The sequence below is a fragment of the Bos taurus genome, chromosome 3 (assembly GCF_002263795.3).
Source record: "Bos taurus isolate L1 Dominette 01449 registration number 42190680 breed Hereford chromosome 3, ARS-UCD2.0, whole genome shotgun sequence".
NCBI classification, from domain to species: Eukaryota; Metazoa; Chordata; class Mammalia; order Artiodactyla; family Bovidae; genus Bos; species Bos taurus.
Window position 1 is genome coordinate 16119090 of NC_037330.1, and position 19705 is coordinate 16138794.

At 46.7% G+C, this 19705-nt stretch overlaps 1 protein-coding gene across 3 annotated transcripts in view; it reads right to left on the reverse strand.

Moving 5' to 3' along the window:
• Positions 1-297: 297 nt before the first annotated feature.
• Positions 298-19705, reverse strand: part of IL6R (interleukin 6 receptor) — a 54905-nt gene continuing 35497 nt past the window's right edge. Inside the window, exons 7-10 of one of the 3 annotated variants that reach the window (XM_059882932.1) lie at positions 15420-15463; positions 14021-14090; positions 10167-10260; positions 298-4081 (exon numbers count right to left, since the gene is read on the reverse strand). In XM_059882932.1, the coding sequence (XP_059738915.1) occupies positions 3835-4081; positions 10167-10260; positions 14021-14090; positions 15420-15463 (455 nt within the window). In that variant the 3' untranslated portion in view covers positions 298-3834. Of the gene's footprint in view, positions 4082-10166; positions 10261-14020; positions 14091-14459; positions 14673-15419; positions 15464-19705 lie in introns of those variants that run through there. The other 2 variants (NM_001110785.3, XR_009493313.1) reach the window with 2 other exon arrangements.

The following is a 19705-nucleotide window of genomic DNA, read 5'->3' on the forward strand; positions in this document are numbered from 1 at the left end:
AGGTCCATCACCTGATAATGATGTAAAAAAGCCGAAGCACCTACGCCCTTTCCAGAAAGTCCAGGGCTCATTTGGGGAAATAACTTCCAAAATGAAAGTCTTTGAGAAATTGCAACTTATTTCTTAAACTCACCTGATTTTTTTCCAGAGGTAATTTAATCCTGCATTAAGGAAAAGCTCACCCCCAAATGGTTCTCCTTGACTTAAATCCATGTTTCCTCACCCCTTTCCCCGAGTAACCATGCAAGTCTTTCCTTGAAAGGACCCAGGCGCCAAAGCATCATTATCTCCCAGGCATATTTTTTGGAACTTATTTATTTCAAACATTTACAATTTTCATTTTAAATGCAAAATAGCTGGTTAAAAGAAAAAACACTGAAAAAAATTATACTGACCCTTTGCTCCATATACAGACATCACCAGCCTTTGGTATTTGCTTTCAGATAATTAGGTTAAAAAAAAAAACACCAAACTTAAAACTATTATTTCTCTCCAGAAAAACATAAAGTTGAGGTATTCTATTTAACAGATGTGTGCTCTCCATCCAAATACGGTTTCTCTATTAATTAACAGCCTTGCTACACGCTGTTCCAATCCTTTCCTTCTGAAGTAGATCTGCATTTGAGCATATGTTCATACATCTGACAATGTTCCTTAATCATCATTAAGGTTGCCATAGAAACTTGCTGGTGCTGGAGCCAGGCTACACAGAGGACGCGATGCTAGAAGGACCTTTCGGGGATGCTCGGGAGTGTCTGGCACAGAAGTGGAGCCAGCTTGGCAAAAGCCCCGCTGCCAACTGCTGCATGGGAGCCTGGGATCCAGGCTCATGCTCCCAGGAACCACCAGTTGCCCCTGCTTCTCCAAATTAAGACAGATTTCTTACCAACTCAATCTGGAGCTGGGTGTCACACTCCTCCCCAACTGGGGCAATCTTAAGTGCCTCTGATGAAGCGATATAGCCTAGAACCAAAGCAGCCAGGCAAGACATTCCTGAACATTCTACAGGAAACCCACAAACCATGACCACCCCCAGTCTGCCCCACTGAGCTCTGTTGAGCCGAGGTCTGCTCCCCACCAGGTGGGCTCCCAATCCGTTCCAGGAGCAGATCCCACCCCTTGTAATGGTGTGTCCTTCCCTCGGGGACAGCAGACAAATGACAGAGACTGGGGTGAGCCCAGAGCCTGACAAACAAACTACCAAGGGCAAGGCTCCATCAGGGCAAAGAGCTTTCAGAGTTACCGAAGGCTTTGCAGAAACAGTCAACGCTACTTCCTTGACACTTAAAAACAAAAATTTTTTTTCATTAATGCTACAAGAATTAATGACCACTTTAACTGAAACCCTGAACTAGCATATTTTCAATGTTTCCCACCCAGCGGCATAAGCTGTCCATCTGTAATAAAAAATTGTCGCTGGGCTAACATTTCCTTCTGGCTGTGTAGCAGATTGCTACAGGTATTAGGTGAGTAGCATCACACGTGTGCTGTAGAAACACAGGTAAGAATGACCTGTGAACTGAAACACACATTCACTGACCATAGATTCAAAGACAGAGAGAGCATAGGGTGTATACCTATGTACACTGAGCAAGAGAAGACATATATTTTTCCTTCATCTATACTAGCTTATAAAAAAATAAAGGGGGGGGAGGCAGTTCCGTTCAAATAATAATGAAAGCAATAACAATTTGGAGATCAAAGCTGCCTAGCTCTCAGCAATCATGAGCTATCTGGATTTCACATCTTCCACCAGCACCGCTGCCTGGCTCTGCTAATATTACACGTGGGTAAAACTTTGTCAAGAGTTAACTGTGGGCAGAGAATCATCCTGTCTCATGCAGATTCTCATTTTCTATATTTCCCTTTAACAGCATTTTTGCTGGTCTCAGTCACGAAAACTTGAGAGAAAAACAAAACAAAACCACCTGCCTCACTTTTGTCAACTTCAGATTAGTTGCCAAAGGCAGCAACAGAGTCTGAAAGCTACAGCCAAAGCCAGCAATGAAAAGTCACCATGTCGCCCAACGTCATAACAGCTTGAGCCCGGCAAACAGTAAACAAAACATGATCATTTCTGTCCTTTTCCCACCTGTCTGGTGCTGGTGGTTGTTCTTCTAAAACAGGAGACTACTAGAAAAGTGTTGTGGTCTGGTACATTTTTAGTGGTGGGTTGCACGACAGATTTTAATCACAGCTTCTTTCTGGGACTTCCCAGGATACTTGAGGGTGCTTGTCTAGGTAACCACTAACTTACTGAATTTTCAAAGCCTAGACAGAAAAGTACACCGCAGTGGTTGGCACAGTGTCACGCCTCGACGTTCAGTCGATGCTCCAATACTCGCTGAACACAATCACATTCAAGGAACTAACTAAAAAGAGGAAGGCATCAAGGTTAGGATTTTTTTTTTTAAATGAACCTCGTCTGATACCGGAGAATTCATGGCTTTCAGTGGTGGGGATTTTCAGCTGACCTGCTGAGTAATCGTGGGAGGCTGGCTTCCCAGCACTGTGACCTGGGAGCTGGACACCATTTCCTTCTCGACCGCCTGGGGGAGTAGTAACAAGCTGCCTTTTCCGCTAAATTAGAAAAGAGGCAGAGTTGTTTTTTCTCTCTCTCTCTTTTTTTTTTTTTTACTTTTTAAGGCAAAAACAAAATTTAGAATGAAAACAGAGTCTCTTCTCTTATAGGGGAAAATCTTTTCTCGTCCTTTGTCACTTGATTCAGTTTTATGCTAAACAAAGTCATTGTGCCTTTCGCCTGTTATTTATATACCGACTCTCAACTAATACTGGATGCTCTACCCTCTGAAGATAAGAGAGTCAGCAGTTTTTTAAAAACCACATTAAAATCCATTCTTGCCAGGTTCTTTTGTCTTTTTGCATAAATATTATCTTCCCTGGTTACTCAGGCTCAGTTGAAAACAAAATAAACAAAGCTGGAGCGAGGCAATGCTGATTTCACAACTGGCAGAAGCCTTCCTGATGCCAGTTCTCCTTCTGGGGAACCGGGGAAGTGGGGGGACGGTGTGCAGAGGCCTCCAGCCCCCTCAGCAATGCCACTACAGATAGCTTGGAGACCCTGCCCCACTCCCCTCCTTCCTCTCCTGAAGTCCTGGGATCCAAAAAGGGAACTCGAGCCAGTGCACTCGCTTCTGGATTCAGCAAGTGCCTAGGACGACCATTCACATTCAGAAAATGCTGATGAGGAACTAATTATAATTCCATTTCAAACCATCAGGCCCTGAGATACTGTCTGCCCCCACCTCAGCTGCGGGGGAAAGAAAAGCACAAGAAACCTTCTCCCACACTCAGGCCTAGAAAAAACGGAATTTTGAAGGCACTTGGGTTTCTAGAGTTTGAGCTAGAAGAGGAGGGTCAAGACATAAGCGACTTGGGGAGTCTGGCTAGAAATCTATCCCAGCCGTCTGAGGTTGCCGCTCCTGGTGGTGGGCGGGGATGCGCGGATGGCCAGTGGCTCATCCACACCAAAGCCCCGGGGCAGTCCCAAACCTCCCCAGTCACCCAGCTCTGCCCACCTGAGTGGCCAGTAGAGTCTTGACACCCATCTCTTCACGGGGGCCTGAGTTCACTCTCACCCTGTAATCAGGGCATTGGGGTCAGGGTGATTCAAAACTCAACCAACACAGCAAATCTTTTTTTTCACCCAGCATAGAATTTTCTGTGAGGCGCTTCTGTAAAGGTGAAGCCAGAGGCCCCGAGTACCTGAGATAAGCTGGCATGGCAGTGAGGAGCGACTTGTGCTAAGCCAGTCTATGTTTCAGCATCCACACAGTCCAGGGGCCTGACGCCCCAGGCTGCTAGGCCTACCCATTATCTGGGGAAGAAGTAGTCTCTGTTGCTGACGTCATAAGGGCTTCCAGGGCCCTTAGCATCCGGCCGGCTGTTCCTCGATGTGTTGTCAGATTCAAGGCTGCTGGGGGACACCGGTGGGGAGATGAGGGGGACAAGCGCTGGGGTAGGCTTGGGCCTCTCAGGAACCAGCTGGCCCAAAGAATACGACGGGTGTGCACTTGTCTTGCCTTCTTTCAGAGCCTGCAGTTTCCCCGTCTTCTTGAACCTTCACACAGACACACAAAGACAAACCACGCAAATGTTGAGTTCCTGCTGTGATAAACCCAAGAGAAAAACACCAACAGCTGGCTGCCCTTGTGGGCTGGCACTCTTGGGTCTCAGCTCCAAGGATTGATAACTATTTATTCATTGGCTGCTTTTTGTCACCAGGAGCTACATAATCCTCTGAAGAGCTATCAAAAATACCCCAAGGGAATAGGTATGCATGGTGGGTCCAATTTACCAATGGGGAAACTGAGGTTTTGAGTGCCTCTTTGTAGCACCTGAGAACCTAATTTGTTCTTTGTTCTGCTCCACTCAGACGGTAAAGAATCCATCTACAATGCAGGAGACCTATATTCGATTGCTGAGTATGTAAGACTCCCCTGAAGAAGGGAATGGCAACCCACTCCAGTATTCTTGCCTGGAGAATCCCATGGACAGAGGAGCCTGGCAGGCTACAGCCCATGGGGTCATGAAGAGTCAGACACGGACATGACTGAAAGAGTGACACAACCATAGAGGCAGCCCAGAGGGACACGTTCTCAGTCTCAATCCATTTACATAAAAAAAAGAGAGACAGTATTCTTTCAGTGGGGAAGGAAAAGGACTGTCCTGCTCCCTCAACACCCCTCCTTCACTTCTGGCTTCCAATATGCTCACAGTCCCCAGTTCTCCCTACACCCCTGGGTCCCCTCCCACCACACTGGCACATGCACACAGCCTCGGCCATGGGCACCACTTGGGCACGAGTGACTCATTTGACAGGAAAGTCGATGTTAAACAGGAAGGAGATAGACATCTCTCTGATCACAGCTTCGTTCACCCTGCTCCACTCTGGGCCCAAAGCCAGGGCTCAGTAACTGAGAAAAGTCACTTGACAGCCCAAAGAAAGATGAGATGGTGATAGCAATCTTCAAAGGTACAGTCAGGGCTCCTCCCTGAGTCGAGCGGGGCAGCCCATCTTCCCCCCCACCCCCGCTTCCCACTTTGTCACCTACTAACTTACTGCCCACTGACCCCAAAGCGGGAGCAAAGTGGTCTCTCTCAATTCTACCAAATGTCAGCTACTTCAGGAAGGGCTGGGAGGGGAGAGGGGAAACTAACATCAAAAACAAGGTTTGGGGATTTTCCTTAGGTTTCTTTTTATATCGACAGGCTATTCCTGTCCTTGTTATGATAAATAATTGATAGCTGGCTCCACATATGCCATTGGCTCTTAGCCTGTTATCCAAATGGAACAAACAGTCTGCAGAATGTGACTTGGGCTTCGCCATTCAGGCACTGCACAGGAAGAGAACACAGCAGGGCGCTTACTGGAGCTATGCTGGGTTCTTGGGTGGAATCCTCTCTCGTGAGAGAACTGAAGACAGAGTCGTTACACTCTGGATTTCAAAACATTCAGCCCCTCTGATCCAAGATTTCCACTTCTGGGACTATACCCTCAGGAAAGCACACAGCCATGGAAAAAGCTTTTTGCACAAAGATGTTCAACACAGTCTTGTTTATAAAAGCAAAACAACAGTCCAACCACCCAATAATAGGAGGTTGGTTAAGTGACCTTGGGTCTATGCATCTAATGGATAAGTGATGAAAGTGAGGTTTACAAAAAATTGTAATAATAAGAAGTGCTTATAACTAATGCTACATTTATTTAAAAGGCAGGATTCAGAGTTATGGATACAGAATAATCATGGCTCTGAGAAACAAACCCTGGTGGTCCAGTAGTTAAGACTCCTTGCTTCTTATGCAGGGGGTACAGGTTCAACCCCTGATTGGGTAACCATCATGCCACACAGCCAAAACAAACCAACAAGAGACTATGCTGAGGAAAAAGACTTGGAGAAAATTCATCTAAATGTAAAGCGCTCTTGATCTGGGTGTCAGCTGCATGGGTGTCTTTGTGGAAATGCATGGGACTGTACACTTATGACATCTGCACTTTCCTGTATGTTTGTCAGACTTTTACATTTTAAAAATTAACAGTCGCTATCTTTGCTTAATGTGTGATTTTTCTCCCTTGCTTTGTTGTTGTTCAGCCCCCAGGTCGTGTCTGACTCTTCGCAACCCCATGGACTGCAACACACCAGGCTTCCCTGTCCCTCACCATCTCCTGGAATTTGCTCCAGTTCATGTCCATTGAGTCAGGGATGCCATCCAACCATCTCATCCTCTGTCACCCTCTTCTCCTGCCCTCAATCTTTCCCAGCAGCAGGGTCTTTTTGAATGAGTCAGCTCTTCGCATCAGGTGAAGTACTGGAGCTTCAACTTCAGCATCAGTCCTTCTTTGCTATTTGTCAGTATTCACCAAACTGCCGATATTTAGGAAATAATCCTGTGTCACAATTTTTTTAAAGTTTCTATTGATGTTACTTAACCCACATGGAAAGCAGTCTCTGTCCTCAGATTTTTTCAACAACTGGATGGGTAACTGAGAAAGGTGAGCTTTCCTTCTTTTGAAATATTTTGAGGAGTGAATGCGACTTTTTCAGCAAATCACTAAGCTCAAAGGGGACTTAGAAACCTCTGAGCCTGTGGTCCGTCAAACCTGGCACTGCCCTGCCCTTGGCAGGTGTCTGAGCACTGCCTGGAAAATTTCATGGACAGAGGAACCTGGCAGGCTATACAGTCCATGGGGTCACAAAGAGTCGAACACAACTGAAGTAACTGAACATGTATGCATGCAATAGTTTGTTTTAAGAAAAGGTTCTGCAACTAAAAGAGACTTTTTAAAAACACTTTAAAAACTTAAAAAACACTTATAATTAACCACGGAGATGGGAGAGTGTGATTTTAAAATACTGAAATGAAACAATACATTCAATACAAAATGATTTAAATCATAGGCATATACATAGGAAGTCCTCATCTAATAGTGCTAGCCATTCTAAATAAATGTGCAGAAAAGTAACTCTCTGCTATGAAAATCCTATTTTCCCAGTGCCCAATGGCATAAAATAGAGAGCTATAAATGGGGGGCACAGTGGGGCACAGGAAGTACAGTGGGGAGAATGGCCCTTTTAAGCTACAACATCCCTTTAAAAAGATAGTACACCTTTTTCAACAGCACACTTAAATTTTTAAAAATTGTCACTGATATTGATGGAAAAATACTTAGGAAAATACTGTGCTTTGCTTGAGACACAAAATAAATGTACTAAAAATAGAAAGATGGTGTCACAGGTGGGTGGGCTTGCCTTCCTCCATCTGCCTCTCATTCTGTCCACTGTGATCATCTGGCCACCCCAGTGGTCACGGTGGCCTAACCATTTTGGTACCCCAGGCTCCCGCAGCATCTCTTGATACTCATTTTTTTTTTTTTTTTTAGCTGCACTGGGTCTTCGTTGCTGTGCGTGGGCTTTTCTCTAGTTGCAGGGAGCAGGGGCTACTCTTTATTGCCATGCACAGGCTTCTTATTGCGGTGGCTTCTCTTGTTGCAGAGCACAGGATCTAGGGCTTGCAGGCTTCGGTAGCTGTGGCACCTGGGCTCAGTAGTTGCAGTTCCTGGGCTCTAGAGCACGGGCTCAACAGTCGTGGTACGCAGGCTTAGCTGCTCTGTGGCATGTAGGATCTTCCCGGACCAGGGATCGAACCCATATCTCCTGCATTGGCAGGGGGCTTCTTTACCACTGAGCCACCAGGGAAACCCCTACTGATACTCCTTTTTTTGACATGGGGGACTTTGGAAATAGTGTGATTTTTCACTGTTTGAAATTAACTGGCCTCTTTCCAAATAAATTAGCCTTATACAGGAGGATGGAAACTCATCGGGCTAGGAAATAAATAACTGCTATGTTCTCTGCACACGGCACTGTGCCTTCAGGGACTCTGGTTGTGCAGCAACCAGCCAGTGTACAAGCACCATCAGCACACTAGCAAACCAGGGCTGTGATGAGCGCTGTGGCCGATCCCAGCCTAACACTTCTCTCCCAGTGGTTAACAGCACAGCAGGAGAGCACCGCCTGTTAGCGGGGCCACCGGCCGACAGTGGACATGTAGGACTAGGCCTACCTCTTAGCCGACTGCAGGCTGGTGCAGTGGGCAGGCACTCTTGGGACACGAGTCCTTGTCCTGTCTCTGCTATTAACAAAGTGTGTGTTCCTGGGCAAGTCAGCTTACCTGTCGTTACTGTTGTGTCATTTGTAAAACTCAAGAGTTTGACTAAATGACCCCTAAGGCCCTAACCAAGAAGTATAAGCTGTGAGTCTGAACCTTAGCCTCACCCTGACTAGCTGTAATCACCGTTCTTTCTTTCAGCTCTAATTTCCTCACCTGTCAAGAGGAAATCATAATCATGATATTTATTCTACACAGCCTGTGGTGGGTTATGCTAAAGACCTTTTGAAGCCCTAATGATAAAGAAATAAAGAGAACACAGAAGTACGTGTCTGAGGTAAGGCAAGGAATCCCTTAGAACAGGGGTCTCCAACCTCCGTGATCTAATGCCTGATGACCTGAGGTCAAGCTGATGTAACAGTAATAGAAATAGAGTACACAGAAATGTAACGCACTTGAGTCATCCTGAAGCCACCCCTCTACCCTCTGGTCCATGACTGTCTTCCACAAAACTGCTCCCTGGTGCCAAAAAGGTGGGGGACCACTGCTCTATAGGGTCTCTGGTGGATTATGAGAAAGTCCATTTGAAACCCAGATGATACAGATACAGAAAGAAGAGGTATCTGAGGTGAGGCAAAGAATCCCTTAGAAGGGAGTAGGAAGACCTCTGAAAGCTGGCAGGGCCCCTCTCTGGCCCAAAGACATAAAAGGCTGAGTTCTTGACTCCTCCAGGGAGTTCCTCTTTAAGAACCTTATCTTCTGCACACCCTTGGAATAGTTTGGTTGCTACTTCATTGAAAAATCAAAGCAAAAACAACCCCAAACACAGTGTGAGTTGTTATTTTCCTCATCCTCCAACCCAGACCACCTTGGTGGCTAAGTTATTTCAGGGTCACTGTGAGACTCCAATGAGTGGAGTCTCGTGGAGCACGTGGAAAGCTGTCTGCTAAAGTCTTACCCGTCCTTCCCAAACACCTCAAAGACCACCTCTCACGATCACGGGGTAGAATCTTTGCAAGTTACAAACAAGGGAAAAGACAGGAAAAACAGAAAGAAATAGGATGGAATTGCTCCTCTCCTTATATTATTACTGGAATTTACCACCATCCGAAGCCAGAGCCCAGCCTCATTTCCTTTAGGGCTTCAGCATATGCAAAATTGCCAGTTCCTGCAGTAAAATCGTGAATACTGGAAGTTTTCTTTATTGCCCATTCATTGGGAGCTCTGTCAGGTGACTTCTCTGCAAGCTTGGGAATGAATGGCAACACCAGTGACTAAGTGGAGACAGACTGGGATGATTAGGCATGGCACGGCAGTGACCAGAGTGCCAACCAAGCCCCTCACCAAGACTGGAGGGGGGCACCAGGATAGGACATTTAAAAATGACCCACTACGTCTGCTTATTTTAAAACACAGAATATCCCCAAGGAGGTAGTCTAGCCAGGCACTTCAGAGTTACCCGTGCACTTCTGCTGCAGTGCTCCTCAAGTGGTACTTTACTCATTTTAGTCTGTGGCTCTTAGGAGAGGAAGGGTATGTTTCATGTTGCAATCTCAGAGCCTAAGGTGTTTCTTCAGTGTCTAACACACACTTTCACAACCAGGCTTTCCTGCTTCTTCTGCTCCCTCTCAGGCTGCTCCTTTTCAGTCCCTTTCTCTGCTCCTCCTCTTCACAATATTACAGTTGTACTCCACAGATGACATTTTTGGCCCCATCTTCTCCCATGGCCCCAACTACCATCTGCCTGGTGGCAATGATCTGAATGGCCTCCCAAACTTGCCCACTTGGGGTTTCCCCAGTGGTACCAAGATGTAAGCATTGTTTTTCTACTTGGTTGTTCTGCTTAAGCCAGAAACTTAAGGGTCAGACTTGATTCCTTCCTCTCCTTCATCCTTCCCATCTAAGCTGTCATCAGATCTTTCCATTCTACCTCTCAAATATATCTGGCTCTCCAACCCATGGCCACCATCCTAGCACTGGCAAAGCTAGATGTGAAGCCTGAGAATGCCGCGGGGCCACCCCGGGGCCCTTCTCACCTCAGGATGATGCCGATGCAGAGGAGGGTCCCAAAGGCCAGGCTTCCTCCAGCCACCAGGAATGCGGGCAGTGGTACCGAAGTAGAATCTTGCACTAGAAAAAAAAAAAGTAAAAGGGAGAGGAAGAAGAGGAGGAAGAGGAGCAGAGGAAAGAAGGGGGAAAAAAAAAAATAAACCACTCAGCAGGTGCTGCCAAAACCTCAAAAGAACCTCACCCCTGGAGGAGGAAACAGCTCTGCCTGGCAAACTTGTCAGTGTTCTGGCCAAAGCCAACTCTAGAAGGTCTCCCCCAGCACAGTCTGACAGACCCCAGGATGCCACCACTTGGCAAGAGATACACCTCCAGCTCAGAGCTTCTGAGTGCCTGCGGCCAGCCACAGACTCCCACTCACTTTCAGAGCAGCTTTTCTAGTGGCACTCAGCCGGCCCCACGAGGCACGGGGGAGTGCAAGAAGCAGAGCCTCAGGGGACCTCCTTGACAGCAGCTCCTGGAGGCGCGGATGCTTTAAATCAAGTGTCTGGGTGCAGCTGTCCCCACCGGATCATCACTTCTCACCTGTCTCCCCAGTTGGTACGCAAGCCCCAGCCATCTGAATTTCAGTCCATCTTTCTCACGCATATTCCCTCTCCTGTACCCGCGTTCTCTTCGCCCCCAGAATGCTCATCCACCCTTGCTGCACCCTTTCCCCTTGGCTGGCCAGTCCCCCTGCTTGGCCTTTGAATCTCACATGAGATGAGAAGCACTCCCTTTGAGAAGTGATCCTGCTCCACGCTGGCCCGCCTTGCTTACTCCCCCAGCTCCACCTCCAGCCTAAACTCCCTGAAAGCAGGGACCATGTGTGTCTTTTTCACTTTTAACATTCCAACTCCTCATGTGGTGCCTTGCACAAAGCAGGCCCATCTAAATATTTCATTGAATGAATGTGAAAACAAACTAGCTTCACAAACAACCATCTCCTTCCAGAGAAAGCTCCTTCCCCTGGCTGCCAGAGACAGACCCTGGGCTAGACAGAGAGTAGTCTAAGCCAAATCACCATTCCCTTCTGCTGAAAATGCAGACACTTACAGTCTCATGGACTTTGGATTCAGGCTCTTCCACCCTAAATGGTACCCACTGCTGATAAAGATGGGATGCCAGTCATCACTCCAAGTGTCTAGTAGATGCAGGCTTTGCCTTAGCACTGACCACAAGGGCCGGTGTCTCCCAGCGTGTCCCACGTCTCTTGGCAGAGACAGGCATTTCGTGTACGTTTGGCTTACTCTTTCACTAATACTTCATCATCTTTTGTATTTGTTCCTTCCTTCATTCAACAAATATTTACTGAGTGTCTGTCACATGCCAGGCTTTGTTCTAAGCCTCAGGGATACAGATAATTGGATGACAGAAAGACTCCTGGCTTCCTGGATCTTACAGTCTAATCAAGGGAGACAGACAAACAAATACATATCTAATAAGATGTCAGCACTGGCAAAGGCAATGATGGAAAACAAAGCATAGAAAGGGGAGCGTGACAGTAGAGGGTTCTGTCAAATTGAGTGATTGGGAAAGGCCTCCCTGGGCAGGGGGGTGAGGGGGGACATTTGAGCAGAGGCCTGGATATATGAAAGGGCTGTCCAAGGGGAGGTCAGGGGAAGAGCATCCAGGCAGAGCAAGCAGTAGGTGCAAAGGCCATGCGGTGAACACGTGTGGAAGTGAGGAAGGCAGAGCAGATGAGCAAGAGAGAGGAGGAGGTGATACCTCAAGATCAGGGCCTGACTTCGTGGAGACTAGGGTCTTTGTTAGGTCTTCAGCTTTTACTCTGGGAGACAAGATGGTGTTGAGCCAAGAAGAGCTTAAATTTGTGTTTTAAGAGTCATTCTGGCTTTTGGCTGGAAAAGAGTCAGTTGGGGGTTAAGACAAAAGCCAGGAGGGACATCCAGTGGGTGAGTGGCTGACTCCACGTCCTCAGTACAGGGAGTCCGAGTTCAAGCCCTGGTCAGGGAACTAAATTCCACATGCCACAACTAAAAAGAATCCAGGTGCCACAGCTAAGACCCAGCATAGCCAGATAAATAAATAAATATTAAAACAAAAGACTAAAAGCCAACAGACCAGCAGGCAGACCCTAAAGTCCTCCTGGAGAAAAGACAGCAATGGTTGGGCCAGGTGTTGGCAGTGGAGGGGTGAGAAGTGGTCAGCTCCTGGACAAACCTCAGGATACAACTGGCAGGGCCTGCTGAAGGACGGGACATGGGATGAGGCATAGCAGAGGAAGCCTGTCTCACCTTCTAGCCTCAGCAACCCAGAGGAGGTGTTGTCTTTACCGAAATGAGGAAGAAGGATGAGAACAGATTTGGGTTGAAGAGGCGGGGAGGCATCAAGCATTCTCTTTTAGACATGTCAGGTCTGAGAGTTTTGGTAGGTATCAGGTGGACATGTCACCTAGGTAGTTGGATACACCAGTCTGGCTGGATCTTCATGGGAAGGTCAGAGATGGGGCTGTACATTTGGGAGTCATCAGCCCATAGACGGTCTTTAAAGACACAGGGCTGGATTAGACAGATCATTGGTGAGAGTGTCTAGAGAAGACTCAAGGGTTCTTCCTCCACTGTATCCCCTGAACTGCTTGTTGCCCCAACCTCCTGCTGTCCCACCCACACCATTCATTCAAATGGCACCTCCTCTGTGAACTTTCTATGATTCCCTCAGGACTCTAAATCCCCTTTGCTTTACCTGTGGCTCCCTTTTGGCCACATTCCACTCTCTGCTAGTTACCGCTTTAGTCTTTGCCAGAGTCTACCCCCTGGATGGTAGACTCCGGGAGAGCAGGGATGGGTTCGACTCCAAGTTCCCAGCTGTGCACGCAGAGCTTAGCCCCAGGTGTTTGGCAGGTCCCCCTAAGTTCACTACACTAGGTGGGGCTTTGCAATAGCAATGGCAGGGCATGGGCAGCCAGGCATGGCAGGAATCTGCCCAGTTAAAGGTATGGAGGCCAGGGACTCCCTCAGAAAGCCCAAGAACCATCAGGTGAATGCGTTCAGCTGCTGAGCCTCCAGAGTCTGGACTCCATGAGTCCCATCCATATATTAATAGTAAAGCAAACACAGGACCTGGGATCTTTCCCTTTCCTTTTTTGGGGGCTGTGCTAGGTCTCGGTTGCTGTGTGACCTCTTCTCCAGTTGTGGCAAGTGGGGGCTACTCTCCAGTTGCGGTGTGCAGGCCTCTCGTGGCAGTAGCTTCTCTTGCTGTGGAGCATGGGTTCTAGGGCACTTGGGCTTCAGCAGTTGCAGCATGTGGGCTCAGCAGCTGTGGCTCAAAGACACTCGAGCACAGACTCAATAGTTGTGGTGTCCAGGCTTAGTTTCTCTGCAGCATGGGGGTTCCTCTAGGATCAGGGATCAAACTCATGTCTCCCCAGTTGATTGGCAGGGGGATTCTTTACTACTGAGCCACCAGGGAAGCCCTGGTTGGGATCTTTCTTGATGCAAACATTACTAAGTTTCCCTAGTCTTGCAGGTATAGGCAATCAGAAGCATTGGAATGAAGGCCTTCCCAAAGATTTATTTCATTCCTCAAAAGGGTATTTCAATACAGACTTTAGTAATTTTGTTTGTAGCACATTCATTTGTATTCTGGGCCAAATGTGACGTTGTTTACTGATTTATCTTACTCTTCTTACGGTCCCTTCACGATATCTTAGCTAACGATATCAAACTTGAAAGTATAAAGTAATAAAAGACTATTTCTGCCATCGATCCTTTTCATTAAGCAGACCAGCCCTCTGCCAACACTTCCAAAAAGAAAGGACTTTCTGCAGAGACAAGTTCTTTTGTGCCCCATAAGCAACAGCAACTCAAAAATATCCAGTCCTTACCTGGGAGGCTGGTTGTTTTTGCAGAATCTTTGGAGAAAATATTTTCATTATCTTCAGTAGTAGTAGGTGCCTAAAAGAAATATTCCTCACTGTGAGCCTCTTTCTGCAGATTCCACCATCGTTCAGGACCCAGCTCAGACACTATCTCCTCCTTCACCTCCTGCCTGATCCACCCATGGCAATCCTTTCTCCAGCTCGTGGACCTCTCCTTGTCTGACCCATCACTCTCAACTTACTTGTATCTATAGCTCACCTACTCAGGGTAGGGATTTCTTCCCACATGTCTCTCCACCAGGAGCTTAAGGGCACACCCCTTCCACAGAGGAGATACTCAATAAGTAACCTGAAACAGCAGATGTATTATGGGTCTGGTGCCAGGGCGTGGGTACTACCACTTACTGGGAAAAGCTCAGGCTAGAATCTTGGATCCACCACTTACTAGTTATGGAAGGCAGGGGAAATTTCTTAATCCACATGGGCATCAGTTTTCCTCCCTTGTAGGCTTCCCAAGTGGTGCTAGTGATAGCCAATGCAGGACACATAAGAGATGTGGGTTCGATCCCTGGGTTGGGAAGATCCCCTGGAGAAGGACATGGCAACCCACTCCAGTATTCTTGCCTGGAAAATCCCATGGACAGAGGAGCCTGGTGGGCTATAAGAGTCAGACATGACTGATCAGTACAGGCATGATCATTAGGGCACCCAAATCTTGGTGATCATAAAGGTCAAATGAGGGAGGAGATGCCAGGCTTAGAGCCTAGTGAGGCGTGGCAAGTTCTCAGTGTCAGTTCCCTCCACCCTCCAGCCCCGTGAGTGTGGGCTGCACCCTGGAGCTGTTCCCGCTGGTGCCTGGACAGTCCTGCATCCAATATGGCCAAGATGCAAGACCCTGGCTCTTCCCCATGCTGCCCAGCTCCAGGAGTGGCTGAGCCTCCCCGCTTAGCATTGAGGGAATTAAGGACCAGGAGATGAGATATAGTTGAATGGGAAATTGGATTACACAAGGATTTGTTAAGCAGCTTCAGAAGTAATCCTCTTTTCAGAAAATTATGACACTAGGAGTCCATAGGGGAAGAGCACAGATACACAAGCTAAGCTATCGGGATGCCCAGAGGTTCAGAGATGAAACAGCAGCCCCCAGACACACAGCTGCTCAGTGAGCCGGGCCAGAACCAATCCACACTTTACGTGGCCTATATCACTGGGACGAGAGAACTGCTCTTCCCCTGCTTTACAGAGGTGTGCTTTACAGAGCCCCTGTGTTCAGGCTAGTTGCTCACAGCCACATTTCTGGTAAGTGGTAGAGGTGCAATTGGAGTCAACTTCTGCCTGACGCCAGCCCACAACCCTCAACTCTAGGTGCTGTCGCCATGACCCTTTTATAGGAACATGAGCTCACCTGCGTGGAGGTGGGCAGCTTGGTCGTAGTAGAACTCCTGGACTCTGTGGATAGAATAGTCATTATTAATTATTCATGAACCCTGAAGTCCCGACTGATAGAATAAAATTAATCATAGTGAATCTTACGCTGAAAACAAGCAACTATCCAACCCTAAAGGACTAGCCATACAAATTCTGATATAATCATACATTGCAATAGTCTTTAAAAATATCTCAGAAAACAACTAAGAATATGATATAATGAAAAATGTGAGACAAGAAAAAGTCCATATAGTGTGATCCAAAGTTTTGCGTGTGGTGTGCTAAGTTGCTTCAGTCGTGTCCAACTCTTTGCGACCTCATGGACTGTAGCCTGCCAGGTTCCTCTGACCATGGGACTATCCAGGCAAGAATACTGGAGTGAGTTGCCATTTCCTTCTCCATGGGGATCTTCCTGACCCAGGGATCAAACCCATGTCTCCTGTGACTCCTGCATTGCAGGCAGACTCTTCACCACAGAGACACCTGGGAAGCCCATGTTATATGATATGCCATAATATATATTCTGAATACTCATTGGAAGGACTAAGGCTGAAGCTGAAGCTCCAATAATTTGGCCACTGGATGCAAACAGCCAACCCACTGGAAAAGACTGTGATGCTGGGAAAGACTGAGGGCAGAAGGAAAAGAGGGTGACAGAGAATGAGATGGTTGAATGGCATCGCCAGTTCAATGGACATAATCTTGGGCAAACTCTGAGAGATGGTGAGGGACAGGAAAGCCTGTCGTGCTGCACTCCATGGGGTCACAAAGAGTCAGACTTGGCTTGGCAACAGAACAACAACAACAACAAATATATATTCATACACAGAAAGAAAAAAAAGGAAGGATATACAGCGCCAGATATAAGCACCATTAACATTTTAATCTCCTGTATGCCCCTTTTTCAGAGAAGGCAGTGGCACCTCACTCCAGTACTCTTGCCTGGAAAATCCCATGGACAGAGGAGCCTGGTAGGCTGCAGTCCATGGGGTCGCTAAGAGTCAGATATGACTGAGCAACTTCACTTTCACTTTTCACTTTCATGCATTGGAGAAGGAAATGGCAACCCACTCCAGTGTTCTTGCCTGGAGAATCCCAGGGACAGGGGAGCCTGGTGGGCTGCCATCTATGGGGTCGCACAGAGTCTGACACGACTGAAGTGACTTAGCAGCAACATGCCCCTTTTTGCAATAGAAATATTTATCTAAACAACTGATTCTCTAGGACTTTGCTGGTGGTCCAGTAGCTAAAACTCCACACTCCCAATGCAGGGGACTCAGGTTCGATCCCTGGTCAGGGAACTAGATCTCCTATGTGGCAACTTAAGATCCCACATGCTGCAACTAAGACCCAGCTCAGCCAAATAAATAAATATATGTTTTTAAATTATGTAACAACAGACTCTTACTGCCTGGATGGATTTAATATACTGTGCCCAAGAAGGGAGGTGGACTGGGCACCCTCCTGGGCCCCTCCCGCTCCATGGGAACCACATTGCTGCAGAAACCCCCAAGGCTGCAGAAGGGCAAGTATCAAAGCGAGAACGCTGACACGAGGCCTGACTCAGCCGCAAATATGGGCCCGAGGGACCAGGCACTGAATGCTCTGGAGTTTAAAATATTTTCTTTTCAGTTCATCATTTTTCCATCAAGAAATTAAAAATACCACAGAACCAGTTTATACAAAGATGTCGAGCCTCCCTGAGTCAGGAGTAGAACAAGTAGCAAGGGATTGGAGGAGAGGGTGACCTTTCTTCTGCTCAGGACGGAACCTTCCAGAAGGGGCGTGCATTCCCCAGGAGGGGAAAAACACCACACTGCAGCAGCACTGGAAGGGACACAAGAGCGTGTTCGCCCTCCGCATTGTACAGAGAGCCCAGAGAGGGAAAGCAACTTGTCGAAGGTCACAGAGCAACTCAGCCCCAGATCAACCTTGGATAAATGGGAGGGACAAGCCTCTTATTCTTTTGTGTTCTTCCCAGCCCAACCTAACAGGGAACAATTAGACTCATAGCAGGGGATGACTGAAGGATTAAAGGAGGGTGTGGGGACGCTAGAAGGAAAGCTAAAACCAGGAGACAGGGACAACTCTACATAGGAAATATGGTTGACCATGGATGGTCATTCAGTCCAGTGGTTCTTAAACCCAGACATGTTCAGATTCATCAGTGGTCTTTTAGGTCCAATCCTTGACCTATAGCCTTAGAATCTCCATGGTAAGTTTCAGCCATCAGGGTCTTTAAAAGATCCCTCAAACCCAGAAAGATATTTCAGGAAGAAAAGGAGACCAGTGTACTTCTGACCCTGAGTTCTGGCCCCCAACATAATATGAAGTCCAGAAAAAGGATGTGTAACCTTTGGTGGCTCAGATTTCCAGAGATTAAAGGAGGAATTTTCTCTCAAATAACCCAGGAATGCTACCAGACCGAACAAAATTTTTCCAACACATAGTTAAGATTGTCTTACATAACAAGACTTTTTAAAAACCTCCCTAGATGACAATAATGTTAGTCTCTCAGTCGTGTCCAATTCTATGCAACCCTATGGACTGTAACCTGCCAGCCTCCTCTCTTCATGGGATTCTCAGGTAAGAATGCTGGAGTGAGTTGCCATTTTCTACTTCAGGATAGATGACAACGGGAACCCCTGACTCAGACCATTTGTCCCCTGAGATGGAAGGTGTATTGCTATTACTAATAAACATTTCCATTTTATAGAAGAAACTAGGGCTCAGGGGAAAATAAGTTTAATAATAATATTATTAATACTAACTGCATACTAATAAAATATTGCTAGTACTTCTACCATTGACCTTGGTGGACGCTCACTCTACTCCAGCTCCAAGTGGTTCTTTGCCTACGTGATGTTCATAGTATCTCACGAGGCAGGTACTATTATTACAGGTTTACAGATGCAGAGGCTCAGGAAGGCTATAAAACGTTAGCAACAACAGAGAACACATTTTTTCCGTTTAGACAAACGTATTTTATATTTCCTAGTGTTTCACTGCAGCTAGCATGTGGAATGAAAGAGGGGAAGGAACCGGCATTCACTGGCTCCCGTATGCCCCCGTGTGCCAGGAAGTAACGGGCATAAGGACAGTGGTGGTGGTCACGAGACCATAACAGCAACAACTATGACGATGCCTGACATTTACTCAGAGTTTACTACGTGCCAGGCACCATCCTACCTATAATACTAAACGCGAACTAACTAATTTAATTCTCACAACAGTACTCTGAGTATTCTGAGATCGGTAATAATAGCACCCTCACTTTACAGATGGGGAAAATGAGACACAGGGAGGTTAAATAGCTTGCCTGAAGTTTTGTAAAAAATAAGTGTTAAAGCTTTCTGACTCCAAGAATAAACTTTTTTCCACTTCATTTAAAAAAAAAAAACTCATCTCTAGATTGAACATTTCTCAAATTCAAGGACTGTATCCTACTCATCTTTGTAAACTCAGTACTTAACATGAGCCTGCATCTTGCTGAAAACTGTGTAATTAGTAAAATTTCAATTATGGAAAATCACCTGGGAAAAAAAAAGGACTGATACATTAACATCCAACACGGAGTGTGTCTCCGTAATAGTATTTCCAGATCAGACGATGTACTTTTATATTCATAACAAAGTGAATGAATGAATGACCATGTCCAGTAAGTGAGGCTGAGAGAGACTACCTGTGAGTTTTTTCCACATGAGTTTTTAAAACAAAAGACATATTTCTGTTAATTTGAAAATGGGTTTGGGTTTGCTTACTTGGGTTCTGGAATAGAGAAATTCGATACAAAAGATGGCAGAGGCCTTCATACCAGATTTGTAGCTTTGGTCAAGGCACTCAGCTTCTTTTAGACCTCGCTTCTTTGTTTCTAAGGAAGGGGGTGGCTTCCTTCTACACAGGTCACCTCAGATCACAGGCTAAAGGACCTAGCACGCGCCCAGCACACAAAAACATCTGTTTAAAAACTGACTCTAAATTCAGAACACAGAACATAAAACATTTTCTAACACAATACTTTTAAGTTATATATTATGACCAGTTAAAATATGGGCTACTAGGCTCCAGGGCTGGAGTACAGAGAGGGAACACAGGAGTGGGCTGGGAATAAGAGGCAAAAGAAAGAAAAAGGAAGCCAGAGGGTGACAGAAAGATGAAGGAACAAGGGGAGAGGGACAAACCACAAAGCCAGACATTCACAGACAGGGGGTGGGGTGGAGACACAGGGACCCACAAGCTGAGCGGCACACCAGGCAACGTCCC